This window comes from Tiliqua scincoides, chromosome 3, assembly GCF_035046505.1.
Source record: "Tiliqua scincoides isolate rTilSci1 chromosome 3, rTilSci1.hap2, whole genome shotgun sequence".
NCBI classification, from domain to species: Eukaryota; Metazoa; Chordata; class Lepidosauria; order Squamata; family Scincidae; genus Tiliqua; species Tiliqua scincoides.
Window position 1 is genome coordinate 143099564 of NC_089823.1, and position 20623 is coordinate 143120186.

The 20623-nt window shown below is 43.4% G+C and overlaps 1 protein-coding gene across 1 annotated transcript in view; it reads left to right on the forward strand.

Moving 5' to 3' along the window:
- Nucleotides 1-1297: 1297 nt before the first annotated feature.
- CHAT (choline O-acetyltransferase) overlaps nt 1298-20623 on the forward strand; it is a 42832-nt gene continuing 23506 nt past the window's right edge. The window contains exons 1-8 of the mRNA XM_066621388.1: nt 1298-1357; nt 2540-2731; nt 4433-4551; nt 8597-8650; nt 11307-11487; nt 13518-13695; nt 17692-17861; nt 19815-19915. Coding sequence (XP_066477485.1) covers nt 1298-1357; nt 2540-2731; nt 4433-4551; nt 8597-8650; nt 11307-11487; nt 13518-13695; nt 17692-17861; nt 19815-19915 — 1055 coding nt within the window. The remainder of the gene's footprint in view (nt 1358-2539; nt 2732-4432; nt 4552-8596; nt 8651-11306; nt 11488-13517; nt 13696-17691; nt 17862-19814; nt 19916-20623) is intronic.

Below are 20623 nucleotides of genomic sequence, written 5' to 3' on the forward strand. Positions count from 1 at the left end.
CCGGAAGTGATGTAATGACCAGAAGTGACGTCATCAAGCAGGAAAATATTTAACAATTCTAGGCTACAATCCTATCCACACTTATTCAGGAGTAAGTCCCATTTACTATCATTGTTAAAAGAATATACAGACTAGCCTGTTAAAAGTACCGATCTGTAACATTTCCCCAAATGCAGTCACATGCCATAGTAGCATCAAGTCTAATATATTAAAAATAACATATTGAAATGAATAGGGACCCACCTGAAATTGACTCATGACCCACCTAGTGGGTCCTGACCCACGGTTTGAGAAACACTGACCCAGAGGCTTCCACAAACTACATTAGGTGGCCCACACAAGAAATGAGAAACAATCCAGAATTTACAATGTGTAATAAGGTAAAGGTTGTTGAGAAACACAGCAAAGTGATGTGCTGCTAAGGTGATTATTGAAAAATGTTGTTTAAAGAATTGCATTGCCATACTACATAATTTTTCAAGGAGTGGAATAGAAAATTCAACCTCACTCAAAGCATTTTGTGAATTAGTGTTAGCTTAAAGGATAATGGCTATTTGGCAAAGACTTAAAGGGAGCTGTTAGCCGACGCATTAACCTTTCACCTTGGAGACTCCATTTCTACATCTTGAGTAGACTGCTGATCAAAATGAGCCTGGTGGGGATTTAATTTCTGTGTCTCATGAATAACTAGAAATGTCGCCGAACAAATCACATATAATTTCGTCACTGGCATTGGGAAAATCAAATCCACCTCCCCAACTTTCAGCTAGTGCTTCCACCATAGCAAGCATTTTGTGAAATGCATTTACACACATATCACAAGCAGCCATTGGATACTGCCTGTGACCCCAGTGATTAGGGGTAACTTCTTCCCCGAATATTATCATTTTTGTACAAACTATTGCTTCCAGGGTTGAAAATTCCCCTGCTGTAGTAATTCAAGCACAACAACCTTCATATAACCCTTTCAAACAATGGCAAAACAGCATACATTTTTTTTTTTTAAATATGATATTCTTTAAACATAGATTCATGCAATATGTGCATGCTTTTAAGCATTAACTGTGTAGGTGCCTTACTGACAGAATTTATCTTATTCTAAAAAAATTACAAATATCTGCTATTTTCCCAAATATTCTGAGGTTTTTACAAGTGAATTTATGTGAGTATTACATATAATGTGGTGACTCTGTGGTGATTACTACTTATCCTTTTTTTTAAATTTCTGGCCTAAGGTGCATGATTCTGTGATCGCTTGCAAGAGTTTTCGATTAAAAAGGGCAAAAGGGTCACAAAGATGCCTCTCCTAAAGAAAGTCACACAGAAGGAGAATGATACTCACAGCCTAGAGAAGATGGTGAGTAACTGTTTCTGGAAAATAATACCAGACCAAGATCTGCTCTGCTATAAGAGTTTTAGGGAATCCAACAAGAAGAAGTAATAGATGTGACACTGCAACTCTTCTTAATTAAATTACCATGTCACATTCGAGGAACAAACACCAGTGTGAAATGCAACAAACCAAGGGCTGTCAACTAACTGAAAAAGTGCTTAATTGATGAATAATCTGTCTTTAAAACAATTACTTGTTTACATTTTAAATGAGTTTGAACACTAGCAAATCCTCAATATGTCGGTGTTGAGTCAATCATTAATATGTCTTTTTCATACTTTATTATATCAGCAAATTAACCTTATCAATATTTGAGTTCTTAAAACCTTGCCCATTTAAATTGGCTCCCACTTATTGATCAACTAAAGTTTTACCAAGTAGATGAAGCTTATAGTCCTAATCAAAACCATCTGGAAATCCTCTTTTGATTCTTCAGAAATGTCTATCCCTTTCAGTTTTTTATTGAAACACAAAGCTAGAAATTCAGAGGGTGACAAGGAAACAACTGATTTTGCATTGCATTGCCTTTTGGAATCCTATTTGTTACTGTGGGAGAAACTAAGTTTCTCTCTGTGTTTGGGTTACAAAGTCTGTCTGAGTCACTTTTCATTACAAGTAACTTGGAGGGAGATAATAAAGACCTAAGGGGTCTCCCCCACTAGTCTCCCTCACATAATTTATGGGTTTCAATAGTTTACACAGGAATCTTTCTCAAATACAATAAAACAGCCCATATGGTCTGAAATCTTCCTTATTGCTTATTTCTACAGTGGGATAATCAGGTTTTGGTGGAGCTGTGGCACGCAAAGAACACATTTTGCTGTTTCTTACTCTGTTTTGAGGCCTATTTGGTTTGTTTCAATATTATAATTATTGCATTTCACTGTTTGTTTTTCCACCAGAGTTTTGCCATGAGAAACATGCAAAAGGTTACAAATGTCCACGTGGGGCAGCAGAGAAAGACATATTTGACAGATACAGGTTCAGTCATCATTGCAGCACCCAAGGCGTGCGCTTGCCCAAATTCTCCTTCTATGCAACTATTACAAACACACCAATCCCCTCCCTGAATGCAGAGGCTGAGCTGGACACAAAATATAGCAAACAAGTAGGCAGTAGCTGATTACCAGATCTTTGTTTCATTAGGAACTACCCAAACTTCCAGTCCCACCACTGCAGCAGACCCTGCAAATGTACCTTCAGTGCATGAAACATTTGGTCGCCGAAGAACAGTATAAGAAGACAAAGGCCATTGTGGAGAGGTTTGGATCAGTAGGAGGCCAGGGAGAGGTCCTGCAGCAAGAGCTTCTAGCAAGACGTGAAAAAACCGAGAACTGGGTAAGGACAATGTCATCTCATGCCAAAGATCTTCATCATAAATAAAATCATAGTTGAGGGCAGGTGGAGGTTATAGGAGCCCACCAACCTCTGAATTAAATCCAAATAATAACACATTAAGGGCCCAATCCTATCCAGCACTGGAGCACAAACACCAAACAGCAGTAGCTGCATCCTATGCTGGATTCGAGCAGACTAGAAATCTCCTCAGAGTAAGGGAACATTTGTCCCCTTACCCAAAGTAAAGCCCCAGCCTGCTCAATGGGGCTTCTTGGAGCTGCACCAGCTATCTAGCTGGTGCAGACTCAAGACACCCCATGTTGGGCTTCTGAGCATGGGAGGGGGGATCGGATTCGGCAGAGGAGGCCCCTGCCAGTCTCCCAGGACTGTCCCATCCCATCCTGCCCTGCTCAGAAATTCCTTCAGACGTATTTGGGCTTTTGTAGTTTTTTACTATTTGTCAATGGACATCATTGGCCCCTCCCCCAGGGACAAACAAGGGCAATTGTTGCATCAGAAAACAATTTTCAGCAGACCAATGGCGCAAGAGGAAAGAGTTAAGCCCTCCCCTCCACATACTCTGTTCCCAATCAAGACCACTTTGCTAATTTTTTTAAAAAAGAATAGGCGCTACTGCATTTAAGTACAGTTTTTAAGCATGTATTTAAATATGCATCTAGTTGACCCTTAGTGGCATGGAAATAGTGCCGCTGAGGGAATGCTCTTCCTCACTCCCATCAGATATAGCCACATTCTATAGAGACAAGTTGCATGGTGGAAGATGATGGGGGTTGGGTTGAACTGTTAATCAAGTTCACTGCTTTGGGTGGGGGCTGTGACCTATCACATTCTTAACAACCTGGTTAATCCAGGCTTGAATATATGTCAAGGGATTCCTGACATTCTGCAGTAAAGATTGTTTCATGAATCAAGAAGCTCAGAACCCTGAAGAAAATTAAATATGTTGCTGGAGAAATAGGTTCAACTGAGGCAGACGAAGGCCGGCCATCCATTTCTGACTCAGTTCCACTGGTCAATGCATGTAATGGCAGGAATGACAGCTAATCAATGCCATGGCAGTCGTGACAGTACACTTTTCACCACACGTCACCTTGAGATCTATGGGAAGATGCCTGATTGAAAATAAATTGGGATGTAGATGCCCCCAGTTGAACAAAATGGGTGCCGCTTAATGGATTGTCACAATTTACAATGAGGTTTCCCAATTCAAACGAGTGTAGATGTGCAGAAAGATATTTGGTTATTCTAGTAAGGGGTTATTCCACTCTTGACGAACATTCAGCCTCTTTTTAAAAGAGTACAGAAATATTTTGCTATCAAGAACACACAGTTTTGAGGATGGGGAACAAAGATCCCACAGTAGTAGGAATTTTCATTTTTCACCTTAAAAATACTCTGCCTATAAAATTAAACCTCCAATGGATGTTATAAGCCAGAAAACATCTCATCTAGCACTGAGCTTTTGCCTGAATGGAGCTTTTGCCCTTTCTTCTTAAGACTCCAGGGAACAAGGGGGAAGGGTTTTTATTCTCAGCGTCTGTTCCTACAGCCCTGGCAAACAGTCTCCAAGGAACTTTACTGCAGCAGATGTCCAAATTCAGTGTTGTTTGTGCACACAAATAAGCACAAACATGATTTACCTTCTTTGGCGTTGCAGTCACCTATAGCCTTTTTTTGTAGGTTTTAAAGTACTGGCTAGAAGACATGTACCTTAACAACCGATTGGCTCTTCCAGTGAATTCGAGCCCTGCAATTGTCTTTGCTCGTCAACATTTCCAAGATGCAAAAGACCAACTGAGGTACAGTATTTACAGCTTGCATTGAAAATATTAATAATTTCATATTCTGCTGTGGCCAAGAGAAGTAGTCCAAAATATGTGAAGGATTTCCACATCATTACACAAGAAGGGAGAACCAATATTGACATTGGAAATATTGGAAATCAGTTAGATTGCAAATTCATAGTTAGCTATCAATTTGTGTATCTTCAGGCTTAAAATCTGATCAGTGTTGGATACTTTTTTATTTGAAATACGTAAAAATTCAAGATGTATATATTATATTGCACTAGAATACACATTAAAAGGAATTTATGTTGTCTACCATATGTTTCATGAAATCGTGAAATAATGTAGTGACGTTAGAAGAATCAAAGTAGATCTAAACAGAAAGGGCTTTCAGTTCAATTCTCTTTCAAACATCTTCCATTCGCAGTTTCATAGTTATAGGTGAGATCCTAAAAACTTTGAAGGCACTTCTGTTTGAACAAGGGGAGAGGTGATTTTTCCTGATCCCCACTTGCTTTCACGGCCCTCCATGTTGCATGCCATTCAACTCATTTCTTCCAAGTGGTTTGTCCTCAACCCTGAGACACATATTTTGGGGAGCACAAGAGGTTGAAGCAGTTAGTGCATTTTTAACCATTTTCAACCACTGTGCCATGGCACACTGGCAGGTGTGTCATGGAGTTTGGGAGAGGATCTTTTAATAGTAGGGCCGCTGGGGGATTTGAGTCCTTACTGTCAGTGCAGTGTGCCTTGTCAATTGTCAAAAAACTGATGGTGTGCCTTAACAATTTTAGTGCTATGTCAGTGTGCCATGAGATGAAAAAGGTTGAAAATCGCTGAGTTAGTGGATTGGTGGAACTCGCTCTCGCTCTTCCTTGCAAATGGAAATGCCACCTGTTCATAGAAGAAATAAGATTCAACCTAATACTGAGGGAAAAATATGTTTATATAACATATTTCAACCATTTTGGGGTACTGTATTCTCATGTAGCTTAGTAATCCTTAAGCAACTTGGTGAGGTAGATCTAGTTTAATTGACCTATCTGAAAGAGAGGTGCAAAGGCAGAATAGATGTTAATGCCTTTCATATGAAATGAACTGTGAATGAAATCAGCTTGGCATGTCAAGTGTTCTTTAAAGACATTTTCCTTTAGTACTGCAATAGTATAAAAACCTTTCATCCCCCAAACACCTGCTTTTATGCAAGTTCTTCAGCCTAACGGGCTTGTGGGCCAATGTGTGTGGATGGGCTTTCAGAGAAAACTGTTGTGCCTCATCATGTGGAAACCAGAGGCCAAGGTCACCCGTCTCAAGGAAAAGTCCCTCAGCATATTTGCTGTTTTCTGTGACATAAAAGAGAAATGTTCCGATAAGATGGGCTGTTTGTGAAGCTGCTTCTGCTGCTTACGACATACTTTCTCCCAACAACCCATCCTCAGGGAGATGGCGCCCAAAGAGAGAACCGCTTCTGCTTTGCTTTCGTTACAACTCATTGAACTGTAGCCAAGCCCAGCTCGTCACCTGCTCTAATACGAGCTGTCCCTGTCACAAAGAGAAGGGCCCCTGTGCTGAGTTTAGAAGCTCTGTGGATTGGAAGGAGAAACAAGAAACAGACATTCAGCCAGGAACAGTGTCCAAATTTTATAAAGTTTCATGTAGATCATGCCTTTTCCAGTGCTGAAAAATCAGTTTGGGTGGCTTTTTTTGGGGGGGGGGGGGGAACACGTGTTCCATTTATCACAAATACACTTTAGAAATGTCAACAGAGTATAGCCTAATCACACACAGATAAGTCACCAGTTGTGTTGCCAGGCCCAATGGCTCCTGGGGCTTCGTGAAATCATGGAGCAGCGTGGCACCCCCATGCCTGCACTGTCATCCCTCTCCCCAGCGCATTCGTAGCCCTCACCTGCAAAAACTGCTCTGTTTGAAGCTGTATGGGCCAATTTTGTGGCATTTACCATGCAACTGAGGTAAGCACTGTCTCACACACACACACACACACACACACACACCCCGCAGAGGTGATGGAACTCCCCCAACCCTTGTACTGTACTGGTCATTGCCCCATCCACTGAATACCAGGAATAAAGACAAAAAAGGATGGCCATTGCTCTAATAATTTGTTCATGAACTTCCAAAGGCACCTGCTTGGCTGCTATTAGAAACAGTCTGCTCGACTAGGTGGATCTTGACCAGACCAACATAAAGTGCTCCCTTGTACTGAGTCAAACCACTTGGTCCATCTAGCTCACTATTGTCTACAGTACACCACGGGTCTCCAAACTTACAAGGACCACATCATATATTACACGCACATTTGCAAGGCCAAAAAAAATCATTTACAAATGAACGAATGAAATTTAAATGAATGAATAAGTTTTACTTGATTACTTTTTTGTAATCAGCATGACATGGTTCAGAACAAAAGGAAAATCTGACAATCATAAAGAAACAATGTCATGCTTAAACTGAGGAATGATATATAATGAGTAAAAACGTCAAACATTAGCAAATGCTCTGACCAAAAAAAAATGTTGCTGCGGGTCAGATAAAATCTTGTGGCCAGCCAGATGTGGCCACAGTTTGGAGACCCCTGATCTACACTGACTCTCCAGAGTCAGATAGGAACACTTCCCAGCCTTCCCTTGCAATATCAAGGACTGAACCTGAGAATTTTTGCATACAAAGTATATGTTCTATCATGAGCTACAGCCCCACCCTGTCTCAATGACTTAGGGTGCAATCCTAACCAACTTTCCAGCCCTGAGGTAAGGGCAATGCAGTACCCCAGGGTAAGGGATTCCCTTACTTTGAGGAGGCCTCCTTGACTGCCCCCAACTGCAGGATGCAGCACACACCCCCATTGGCACCACTATGCCAGTGCTGGAAAGTTGGTTAGGAATGGGGCCTTAAATTCCGTGCTTAATAATATATGCATCAGTCAAGGTGGTTTCAACAAATTTAAACCTGCATTTAACTTGGCAAGACCTCAGCCAAGAATCAGTTTTCCTCTTTCCCAGCACTTCTATCACTACGTCTTTGATGATGTATTCCTGAGATAAAAATTAAGCACTGCCTATAAATGCTATTGCAACTTTTTAGAAAGCTAGAACCTAGGAGCTGAGCAGAATCATTCTATTTTGCATAGATAACACACAGAGGTGTTCCACATCTCTGTCCTCTCATTCACTGAATAGCTTCATTGTGATCATTGTTTTCTAGCAATCTATGCTTTGCATCTCTTCAGTGTGGACACAGACCCATGGCAAATCAGCTGTTTTAGCATATAAGAATTCTATTCAGAAACAGGGGGAACTGTGCAGTATGAGGAAATGATAGCGCTGCAGAGCAGTTCTTGGGCAAAATGTAATCTGGGTATGAATTTCAATCAAAAGCATTTCAGAGACTAGTTCTTAGGGCCAAATCAGACAGTGGTGGATATAGGTTTCTTTTTACATGTGAAGCTGTTGTGGCCCACCATGCAAGGAAGGGAGGAGAAGCAAGGCTCACTGCTCATGCACCTGACCTTCCTGCACATCCTTGGGTACCTTATGGGGCGACTGCAAAAGGCATGGTACCCTCACACAGATTTGCAAAGGATATGCCACTGCTATCAGGAAGGGAAAGAGTCCAGTTTCCCAGGTACTCCCAGCAAAAAGGCCAGCTGCAAGAAGAGCTGGTTGACCTGACTGATCCCAGTTCCTCTGTACTTACACACAGACAACTTGTGGTAGTAACTAAGAGCAATTTGTTAGAGAGCAAGGAACACCAGCTCTCCACCCTAATCTGAATGAAAAAAAGCCAGTGCATCAGATGTCTTGGGATGGCCCTGGAAGTGAGTGCCATCACTTGGCCAGACACACAGGTGGCCTCCTTACCAAGTGATTATATAAACGCTGTGATGAGCTAACACTTGATAAAAGGTCACCTCCAAGAGATGCCTATTTATTATGCTTATGATTGGTATTTAATCAATGTCATCAAAGTACAGTATGGTGTAAATAGCAGAGCTGCAGGACAAGACATTTATGCTGCTTTTGTCTTTGACTTACAGGTTTGCTGCCCATCTCATTTCAGGAGTTATTGATTATAAAGCTCTGTTGGACACGTAAGCAATTTCATTCTTGGGAACTGAGTCACTGTTTCAATAGGAGCATAAAGATATCGAACTAGTTACGTTTGTAGACATCAGATCACATCACATTTAGTTTCAGGTCATATTTACACTACAAAAGCAAACCAGTTTTAAATGAGTTTGTCATCAACTGGAAATTCTGTTGAAAGTCCAACCTATTTTGGAAGTAATCTGAATCAGGGTTTGATACCACTGAATGCCGGAACTTGTGAACCAGCACTATGGAATGTGTTTTCAGGGTCAGAGATCAGTCCTAGAATTACTGAAAAGCAATAAAGGCAGGAATGATTCTGTGGCTCAGTAGAGTGAAGTCACACTACTGGGGACCTCAGGTGTAGCTATCTCAAGAACTACAATTCCCAGGGTTCCTTGGGCAGAAACCATGCTAGATAAGCTGACTGTAGTGTAGATATGGCCAAAATGACTGGGCTTCTGTCAGGTTAGAAGCATACGTATTAGCTGTGGCAATTTGTCATACCATTGCAATCAGCATGTGTCAGGCAAACATCTATCATCTGTTTGCATGATTATAAACCTGTCACCTGCAGAGACACCTGCCAGTCCAATAAAAATGCATCAGCGGAATGCTTTTGCAGGTCATCTGCCTTTCATAATTCCGATGGCTCACGTATTGGACACATAATGGCACTTTCTGCATGATACACATGCCTAGCCTCTTTGCTTCAAATCTACCCAAATGGGTATAGATTTGTCCAAATGGTTCCTTGTATTAAAAAAAAAAAAAAAGAAGCCCTCTTTGCAAGGTAAAAACTAACCCACTGGGGTGAAAGGTTCTGTCTAGCTTGCACCTTCCTCTGCTAACTTTCTATTTGCATGGATGGTAGGTCTGTTTGTTCATTTTTAAATACACAGTTTAAAATATATGATTCCCATCTGTCTGTAGTGGTGCATGTTAGTAGTTGAACTGTGTTTCTTCTTCTTTTTTTAATTGTGGGTATTTAATTGTTTTTGTCCTTTTCTGCTATGTTCTCCTTTAAAACATTTTGGTGCAAAGCAGCTAAAAACATCAACAACCAGTCAATGAATCAAATTCCCCACCTGCAGCTTGAAGTGGTACAGTCCATTCTGTTGCCTCAGAACTCCACCACCTCATTCCATTGTACCTAGAGCCCAAGCTTTTATTGGGGCTGCAAGGCTACAAATTCCATTTCTTGCTCCTCCCCAGCCTGTTTCAGATCCACTTTCTGATCCTGGAAATCCATCTCTGGTTCCTTGATTGCCCCTCAGTTCGTCATGGTTCCCTTACTAGCCTGGGTGCCTTTTATAGAACTGACTTTCACTTGTCCATCCAGTTTGAGGGATTAAGAAATAATTTGACAACATAAAAATGGACACAAACCTTCACATTGATTAAAAATAATATGCATCAAGAAAGAAAGCAACTGAAGTTAAATCAGTTCTCAAACTATGGTCTCTCAAAATTTCAAACTGTTGCAAAAAAGATGACAAATGTGGACCATTCTGTCCACTGTTTTAAACTTGAAATGAATATGGGATGTTAATGTTGAGTATCCTAAGCATCTCCCGAACTATATTCAGCAAAACATTGATGGCCCAAATCCTGTCCTTGGCTGGCCCATTGCATGCAGCGATGTGGTGCACATTCTGCTGCATGCTGTGGGCTAGCAAGGGACAATGACATGATGGAGAAGTAAGTAAAAGAATTACTGACAGTACCTACTCCGCCGCACCATGATTTCCAATGGGCCTACTTGGATGTGTGCCAGCACTTGACTGGCACAAGTCAGAGTGGGCCCAAGTGGGCAGGAAGCCAGGAAGAGAGCTTAGGGTATCAGTGGTGTGGCTGCTACTGATATCTGTCCCTGCCCTCCTCTGATAACCCCCCCCTCCAAGCTGGCACTGATCTTCCCCCTTGCCGCCCATAGTTCACACTCACTGCCAACTTACTGGCAGTGGCTGGGTGCCCTGGTGGCACACACCAGCCATTTATGCTGGTGACCCTATTCTGCATACTGTCACTGTAGCTGCCACACCACCAGCCTTGGCCTTCCATCTACTACAGAATGCAAGTTCCATCAGTGGAAGCCCCAGATAGGATTGGAGTACAAATGAGGGTGCAATCCTATGCATGTTTACACAGAAGAAAGTCATACTGCTTTCAGAGGGACTTACTCCCAGATAAGTGTTTTTGCCTCAGCTAGATATCTCAGTCCAACTCTGCAAAGACCCACATCTCCCACCACCACCATCACCAGAGGGCCAGAACCTTTGTGGGACCCCTGTGGTGCCTGACCCATTCATATTTCCAACTGTATTGTTCAAGTTCAAACTTAGGGTGTTAAAAGGAAGGCGGGGAAGGAATGTGTCTTTGTTTGGCATGCACTGCCCTTTGCATTTTTAACACTCATTCCTTGAATGCAAATATAGCTGAGTAATAAGTTTATACAAGCACGTAAAGAATAATGTATTTTGGCTGTGGCATGGGAACTCTGCTGTAATCTTGTTTTTGTATGATTCTATTTGTGTTGTATCTAACCTAATTGTAAACAGACCAAAGGACAGATTAGATTTCTTTTCCTTTCTGTCTACCTCTCTCTCTCTCTCTTTTCTTTCCTCTTGCTTTGTCTCTCTCATTCTGTTCCTCCAGCCATGCTGTACCTGTTGATTTTGCTCGTGGACAGCTGTCTGGTCATCCTCTGTGTATGAAGCAATACTATGGACTCTTTTCTTCCTATCGTCTTCCAGGACATACCAAAGACACCCTCGTGGCCCAGAAAAGCAATATCATGCCAGAACCAGAGCATATCATTGTTGCGTGTAACAATCAGGTGTGTGGCTATGGACTTTGTTGTTTTTTTGCACAGTCCTTTCAAAATGAAGTCTGCTTAATTTTATGTTGTGGAACTGACTAAGTAGGTCCCTGTAATGAAGCAAGAAGAATTGTGTGTGTGTGTGTGGGGGGGGGGTGTTTTGCTTCCTAACTGAAATAATAATGTATGAGGGATGAGCAAACTCTTTTGTCATAAACATGTACTTATTCACTTTTCCACTGTAAGACTGCAATCCTAAACACACTTAGGGCCCAATCCTATCCAACTTTCCAGTGCCAATGCCACCACAATGCAGCCCTGAGGGAACAAATGTTCCCTTACTTTGAAGAGGCCTCCATGAATGCCCCCCCCCCCACACACACACACTACAAGAGGCAGCCCACACCCCATTGGTACAGTTGCATCAGCACTGGAAAGTTGGATAAGATTCAGCCGTTACTTTCAATGATCTCCCCTTTCCCCAGCAGCCCCCTGGGCTCCTTACAGACCTGACCTGGAAGGTCACCTGAACCTGAGCAGATTTTAGAGGTCACAAAGGACTGCTGGACTGAGAAAAGGGTATGCAAGTTCATTTGTGTGAGCTTCCTTCAGCTCAACCCCATCACGTTCCTGCCTGTGGTTTGCCTCTTCAGATCTTCAGTAATTGGCACACCCTGGTTCTGGCTTTACAATCACTAACATAGATGACCACCACTTCTTTACATATAAGCCAAGGGACCTTTCAAATGATACCTTTCCCTTGTCCACCAGTTCTCTTCTGCAACCCTTCTCAGGCCTTTCCCCCCTTTACAGCAGGGCTGATTCTAGTCTCAGCTGGATGGAGAACAAACAGGAAACAAATTGCTAGAGGGATGGGCTTCCTGAGGAATGGTGGAGAGTGAACAACCCAGATGTCTTCCATGTACCAATTTTCTTCTGCAAACATGTGCAGCATTTTCAGACTCTGTACATAAGGAAAATCAATTCACTAATGCCCCAATCCTAACCCCCTCCCCCAGCAGCGTAACTAGTGCTGTGCTGGTGGACGCAGCCTTCACTGATCAGTGTAGCAGGACTGCCAGCAGACCAGCAGAACTATAGACACACACCAGAGCAGGTAAGCCTGCTCAGGAGGTTGGAGGGAAACGGTAGGGAGTTGAATGTTTTGGGGAGAGGGTGGAATGGGGGTGGGCAGAATGGGGTGGTGATGGGGGAGTCCGGTCAGACCCGGGAGTGGGATGGGATTGGTGGTGGCAGCTTTGTTGCTGCATTGCCACACTGGGATTTAGGTAGGATTAGGTTGCCCATCATCCCAAAGGAAATGTAATTGGGTGTATGTCTACACACCATGCTGCATTGTTGGATCTGGAGGAAATCCACCATTTACCACTTCCATGTATCAAAGAGCTGTCATTGTTAAGCAGTGAACAACCCCTGTTGAAGACTTTTGAATATCTACCTTCAGTTGCTTAGCTCAACAGAATAAAGAATAGCCAGTTGATATGCTCAGAAAAGCCTACTGGTATGGCTTTTCCTGGTTGTACTGCATCAGAATGCAAATGAGTACATTGGTATCAAATGAATCCATTGGAATCTTCCCCCACCTTAAAAAAAAAAAAAAAAAAAGGCTTCTGTGAACTAGTATTCTTCTTGGCTCACTATTTTTAAATGTGCCGATGAGGGATTTGGGGGAGTTATATGGCCCATTCCCTTAATTCGGAGTGAAACAATTCAGGAAAAGCTTTATCACTGGATTCTGGCCCAAAGTCCTTCTAAATTGAATAAAACAATTTTTGAATCAACAACCTAGGGCCCAATCCTATCCAACTTTCCAGCACTGGTGCAGCCAAAATGCAGCCCCAAGGTAAGGGAACAAATGTTACCATACCTTGACGAAGCCTCTGGAACTGCCTCTCCATCACAGGATTCAGCGCACGCCCCATTGGCATGGCTGCACTGGCACTGGAAAATTGGATAGCATTGGGCCCCTAGCGTGGTCCATTCCATGTTTATGATACTTCATCTAACCCCTCTTGCTTTCTCCACAGTTTTTTGTTTTGGATGTTGTCATTAATTTTCGCCGTCTCAGTGAGGGGGATCTATTTACTCAGCTACAGAAGATAGTCAAAATGTCAGAGAACGAAGAAGAGACGCTGCCTCCCATTGGTCTCTTGACTTCTGACGGGAGGACAGAGTGGGCTGAAGCCCGGGCAATCCTCGTCGAAGGTAGGCAAGAACAAACCAAAGTGTCTGCATTACTCCATCCTCATCTCTCAAAAGGATGCTTTCAATCTCAGATCTGAAGTCAACTAATATTATATTTATTGGTTTTTAGTATTTGGCAAAGGTCTGGCTCTCAATTGTCTAACAATAGCAACAGTAAAAGGATCATCATCACTGAGGTCAGGGTTACTTTCACAATAAGGAAGATCATGGGGCTTGTGGAATTTTTGTAGTATTGTATCTACTTCTGCAATACATACATTAATTGTGGGGAGCAAGCAGGCAGCCACACAAATAAGCAACATCAATTCACCAAAAGAAAACATTATGCAGTCATCCCAACACATCCCACCACACTCCAGTCATCCCCAGTCATCCCACCACACTCACACATTTCCTTCTTCCAAGACAGTTGAAAAACCTAGATGTCTGTTGCCTTGCCTGGCTGCATTCTCAAACTGTTTCTCCAATGCCCTCACCCCAAGCAGATGGGATGCATTCAGTGGCTAGTAGCCACCATTCATCAATGCTCATTAAGCAACCATTTTCTAGTCTCCACCACCCATTGAAGAAACGTTTTTAGCCATTACCTAAGCAACAAAATCCTAGAGGAACGATTGCCATGCTCCCCTACCTCTGGTTCACAAATGCCATGCCATTGTTCTAGCCATTCCACTACCACAATTGTTTCCCCATGGGCATTACTTTTCCCTCTTGTTTTACCCTTCTGAATTCGATGTTCACATTTTTTTTGCAAGTGGCTTAAAGGATTGCGTGCACAACTAAGAGCATAATTTGCAATTTTACACCTTATTGACTGACTGCTCTCCACGCCCTTGCCAACTCAGCCTACCTTTTCATTGGAATGCAAAAGTGTGTTCCACCACATTCTTTTTTGTGAAGGATACAATAAACAACTCGTTATATAAGTCATCCAGCAAGAGAATGTCAGTTAGGTTCATTTATCATGCTCTATTGCAACCCAGGGCAACCCAGCTCTATTGCAACCCAGGCCCAATTCAGGCATAGTAAGAGGACTGTAGCTGCAGACTGATTTTAATATCACTAAAGAATTATAACCAATATCTGTATGCATGATTAAAGACAGAACACCAGGTTGAAAACCAACCTGGATTTTATAAAACATGGATTTCAGCTAAGAATGTGAACAGACCTTGATCAGTTGAGTTATAGTATATAACCCAGGGCTTTGTTGGCTGGGAAATCTTAGGGTACCTTGGAAGCTTATCAGAAGTTATCTATTAAGATCTTATGATGGCAGACACATTTCCCAGAGGCAGATGGCTCACTTCATTGACTTGCAGGCATGAGGAAACACATAGCACCAATGAAATGAATGTTGGAAGAGCAAGTCACCCAGAGCCCAATCCTATCTGACTTTCCAGCTCTGGTGCAGCCATGCCAATGGGGTGTGCACTGCATCCTGCCGTGGCAGGGCAGTCATTGAGGCCTTTTCAGAGTAAAGGAATGTTTGTGTCCTTATCTCAGGATGCATTGCATCTTTGGGGCTGGAAGGTTGGATAGGATTGGGCCCCCAGTATATGTACTGTAGACAGCAAGTGTAGAAATGTTGGCTGCCACCAGTAGAGGGACTTTAAAGACTTATTTAAAGGCTTGTGGGTTTGCTCTCTCCTACTTTTACTAGACATCTCATAAGAACATAAGAACATAAGAACAGCCCCACTGGATCAGGCCATAGGCCCATCTAGTCCAGCTTCCTGTATCTCACAGCGGCCCACCAAATGCCCCAGGGAGCACACCAGATAACAAGAGACCTCATCCTGGTGCTCTCCCCTACATCTGGCATTCTGACTTAACCCATTCCTATAATCAGGAGGTTGCGCATACACATCATGGCTTGTACCCCATAATGGATTTTTCCTCCAGAAACTCGTCCAATCCCCTTTTAAAGGCGTCTAGGCTAGACGCCAGCACCACATCCTGTGGCAAGGAGTTCCACAGACCGACCACGCGCTGAGTAAAGAAATATTTTCTTTTGTCTGTCCTAACCCGCCCAACACTCAATTTTAGTGGATGTCCCCTGGTTCTGGTATTATGTGAGAGTGTAAAGAGCATCTCCCTATCCACTCTGTCCATCCCCTGCATAATTTTGTATGTCTCAATCATGTCCCCCCTCAAGCATCTCTTTTCTAGGCTGAAGAGGCCCAAACGCCGTAGCCTTTCCTCATAAGGAAGGTGCCCCAGCCCCGTAATCATCTTAGTCGCTCTCTTTTGCACCTTTTCCATTTCCACTATGTCTTTTTTGAGATGCGGCGACCAGAACTGGACACAATACTCCAGGTGTGGCCTTACCATCGATTTGTACAACGGCATTATAATACTAACCGTTTTGTTCTCAATACCCTTCCTAATGATCCCAAGCATAGAATTGGCCTTCTTCACTGCCGCCGCACATTGGGTCGACACTTTCATCGACCTGTCCACCACCACCCCAAGATCTCTCTCCTGATCTGTCACAGACAGCTCAGAACCCATCAGCCTATATCTAAAGTTTTGATTTTTTGCCCCAATGTGCATGACTTTACACTTACTGACATTGAAGCGCATCTGCCATTTTGCTGCCCATTCTGCCAGTCTGGAGAGATCCTTCTGGAGCTCCTCACAATCACTTCTGGTCTTTACCACTCGGAAAAGTTTGGTGTCGTCTGCAAACTTAGCCACTTCACTGCTCAACCCTGTCTCCAGGTCATTTATGAAGAGGTTGAAAAGCACCGGTCCCATTTGGCTCATTTGGCTCCCTCCCCCCCATCTTGTTGTTTCTGTCTTTGTACCAATGGCTGCAGGTCTTTCTTTGTCCCAGTAAAGACTGTTTTGCTGCATATGGGATTGTTTTAATCCCTTGGCTCTGCTAACATTAAAAGTCAATTGAAGTTTTTTTGGTCTAAAAATGGGGGGGGGGGCATAATCAGGATCAAAACCATGGTGGGACCAAAGTATTACAGCTTCCCTACATCACTGCCATAGTTTTGCTTCATTTCATTTCCCTGCCTTCTTGCTATTGTAAAAAGACCTAACCGCCCTAAAATCCGGCTACTTTGTGCAATTACGCGTATTTCTAGTTTGACCCACAAACTAGTATTTTCTGTTATTATATGGTACTGGGGGAAGAGGACGCATAGACATAGGTCTGCTGCTTTCAGAAGCACATATGTATACCCTGCATTGTCAAGTGATGTCCAAAATACAACACTTTAACCACTATGGATGCAATCCTATCTTGTGCTGGAACAGGCAAGCCAGAAGGCTTACGCTGTACCCAGCGCGAGATAGGGCAAAGGGGAAACTCTTCCCCTTACCCCTGGGTAAACCGCTGTGGCCCCTATGGGCTTGAAGCCGCTCTGCACTGCTTGGGGAATGGGGTTGGGATCCGGCATAACTGCCAGGTCCCAGCCCCACCTCCCGCTCCCTGCCTACCCGCCCCAGAGCCACCTAGTGCCTGCCCTCCCCTGCCCTGGAACTCCTCCCTCCCACCTCCTCCCCCCAGAGCCTAGCATCAGCTGAGCTTGGTCCCTCTGTCAGTGCGGAGGCTGGCGCACCTAACCAACTCACAAAGAGGCGCAAATGGACGCCTCAGGATTTATCCCCTTGAACACATTGCCTGTCTCTTATTGCCATAGATAGATAGATAGATAGATAGATAGATAGATAGATAGATAGATAGATAGATAGATAGATAGATAGATAGAGTGTGTGTGTGTGTGTGTGTGTGTGTGTGTGTGTGTGTGTGTGTGTAAAATTTTATGTTGTTATCAAAACCAATTTTAAATATTTTCTTTATAAAATTAAGGCTATGTTTTGCTTTGCTTCTAAAGCAAAAACTGTGTTTTACAACTTCCACAGGAGCTGTCTGACATTTGGAATTAGCAACCCAGGTTGAAGCATTTCTAATAACATAGATTGTCACTCTGTGAAACAAGACCATTTTCCATTATGCTAAACCTGTCATTTTATCTGCAGACTCTACTAACCGTGACTCACTGGATATGATTGAAAGAAGCATGTGCTTGGTGTGCCTTGATAGCCCAAGTGGCGAGGAACTCACTGAGACCAACATGGCTTTGCAACTTCTACATGGGGGAGGCTACCATAAAAATGGTGCCAACCGTTGGTATGATAAACCAATGCAGGTAAGAATTGCCATCATTTGTCGGCTCCCATTTCACAGATGACGTAATTGTCAAATGTCACAGCGATAAGCAACATGAACACTCTTGTGCTATTATTGATTGAGTCATTCCTACCATAAAGAAGGTTGCAGTAAGCGCCACGCTGGCTGCTAAGCATTCTCATGTTGGTTGACAACTCCAGTCTACTCATCTAACATATTAGATGAGCCAGGATTTTGTAATGGTTCAGGAGTCAGACTTAGACCTGGAAGATACAGGTTTAAATCCTTGATCAACCTTGAATAAAGGTGTTTGAAAAGTGTTCTTTACCTTACTCAGAAGTAATCCCATTGTGTTCAGTAAGAGTTAGGCTGTAATCCTATCTTACTCATCAGAAACAAACACCTCTAGCAAAGAAGCTTCCTGGGTAACCTTGGGCCAGTCACTCTGAGCCTCACTTACCTCACAGGGTTGTGGTGAGGTCAGAAGGAGGGGAGGAACCGTGTACACCCACCTGAGCTCCTTGGAGGAAGGGGTGTATAAAAATGTGAAAAATAAAATAAATAATATTTATGTCATGCTGCTCCTCCATTTTATCCTCACAATAGCCCTTGCAAGTTACATTCGCCTGAATCAGAATGGCTTGCCTTACCATTCTTACCATCTGCGTACAGGACAATCCAAAACTCTACTCCCCCCATACCACACCACATGCAAAGGAGAGAGGAGAACAACTGCTGATTGATTGGTCCCTGCTCTGTGTCTCTCTGTTTTGCATGAGTAAGCTCTGTCTTCATATATATTTGAATCAATGCCAGACTCTGCGTGGAGTAGCAAAATGTCACCCATCCATACACTGTATAATTTTCTTACTCTCATATTTCCTCCACACTTATGAGAGCAAACCTAATTTGCCTACACAATGGCCAAATATATATATATATCCATAGCTGATTATGTGAAATAGAAAATGTTATGCTAAAGGATCCATTTATAAGAAAGAGAAAAGAATCTAGCTTTTACTTCTTTCGGGTTATGAAAATACCATGCTTAATAAATTTAAATCAAGTATTTCCCTTGGGTTAGCACACATTATAGGTAAAGTGACATTTCTATACAAGGCTCATTTTCTTGAATATCTGTGCAGGTTTTCAGTGCATATTTTTGCTTTTCATTGCACCTGATTTCATGCTTGGAATGTCACTTTTGTTTCAAATTGCACATCTGAAACCCTCCTTTAGATTGTGAATTTTGTTGTTTGTGATGAAACAACAGCTGAAACAATTTGGACAAGTAAGAACATATATGCCCAGCCATACTTTGCAGTACAGATAGGGCTGTGACCCACCAAACCAAAAGCAGCCCAATGGGAACATTTGGTGGCCTGCCCGGTGATGAACAGCTTCCCAGTTTTTGTGGCACAGGGAGGTAGAAGAGACAGATTGAGTTTCCCTCCACACATAGGTGGTACGCTCCATTCAACGCAGGGATGCCACAAATTGAACAGGCTGGCCGTTGTCGAAATGTGGGCAAACATGCCAAATTCTAATCGTGCTACAATGCAACCTCAATAAAAGATTCTCTTTTCCATCTCTCCCAGAATAGGTCTCATTCTTGCAGCCTGCTCCAACCCACTCCCTGTGTTGCTAAATGCTATCCTGTACTGTATTTGCTCCTGGGAGCGTACCTGCAAGATCTAGACCTGTGTGCCACACACTTCTTGTATCCCTGGTCTGAATGTGGCTGATATTAAATGGTCCATTCCCCAGCCATTGACTGGAATCTGAGAGGGGAGTGCAATGTGCTTCTTACAGAGCACACAGAGACCATGCTGAATTACTTAATGACAATGTGCTGCTCCTGCAGGGATCTTTGCAAAATCTGAAGCACCCTCCCCTTTTCTAGGGGCACTTTCATGTCCAAAAGACACTGCATTTGCACATTGTCACTGTCAATCTATATTTCTCTGCTTAGTTTGTGGTGGGAAGAGATGGAGTCTGTGGAACAATCTGTGAACATTCCCCTTTCGATGGAATCATCCTGGTACAGTGTGTTGAACATTTGCTGAAGCACATGTGAGTCACTTTTGATGGTCTGAGCAATGACTTTGCTCAGAGGTGCCAACTTTGATCTTGCTTGTTTTCCTCCATAATTTGAATAGCGTGATTCTTTTAGTGACCTTTCAATTGTCAGTAATGCCATTGATGTAATGCCAGTAATGCCAATGTCATTGATTTTTTAAAAAGTATATTTGTGTTATAGAGGGCGCAATCCAAACCTGCGCTGGAGCAGGCAAGCCAGGAGGGTTGGGTGGCATCCAATGCAGGTTCGTTGGCTGCAGTGATTCAGCCAGGGGCAAGAGGAAGCTCTTCCCCTTACTCCTGGGTAAGGGCTGCTGGCCCCAATGGGTCTCCTCGGACCTGTGCCACCTCTGGAGGTGGCGCAAGTCCAAGGAGAGTGGAGCAGCTTGAAGCCGCTCCGTTCTCCCTGGGGATGGGGGTTGGGATCTGGCATAACCGCCAGATCTGGCATAACCCGGCTCCCCACATGCCCGCTCCCGGGGCTGCCCATCGCCTGCCCTCCCCCAGCCCAGAAACACCTCCCTCCCACCTCCTCCATGTCCCCCCTGCCTACCTTCACCACTTGTGTCAGCACGGGTACGCAGTGGCTTCTGCCGGCCTCTGTGCACTGGCGCATCTAGATGTGCCGATGCAGCTTTCTCCCACGGAGGCGCAAACATGCTTTATGGCACGCTTGCAACCCTCCCGGGGCTCTTATGCTGG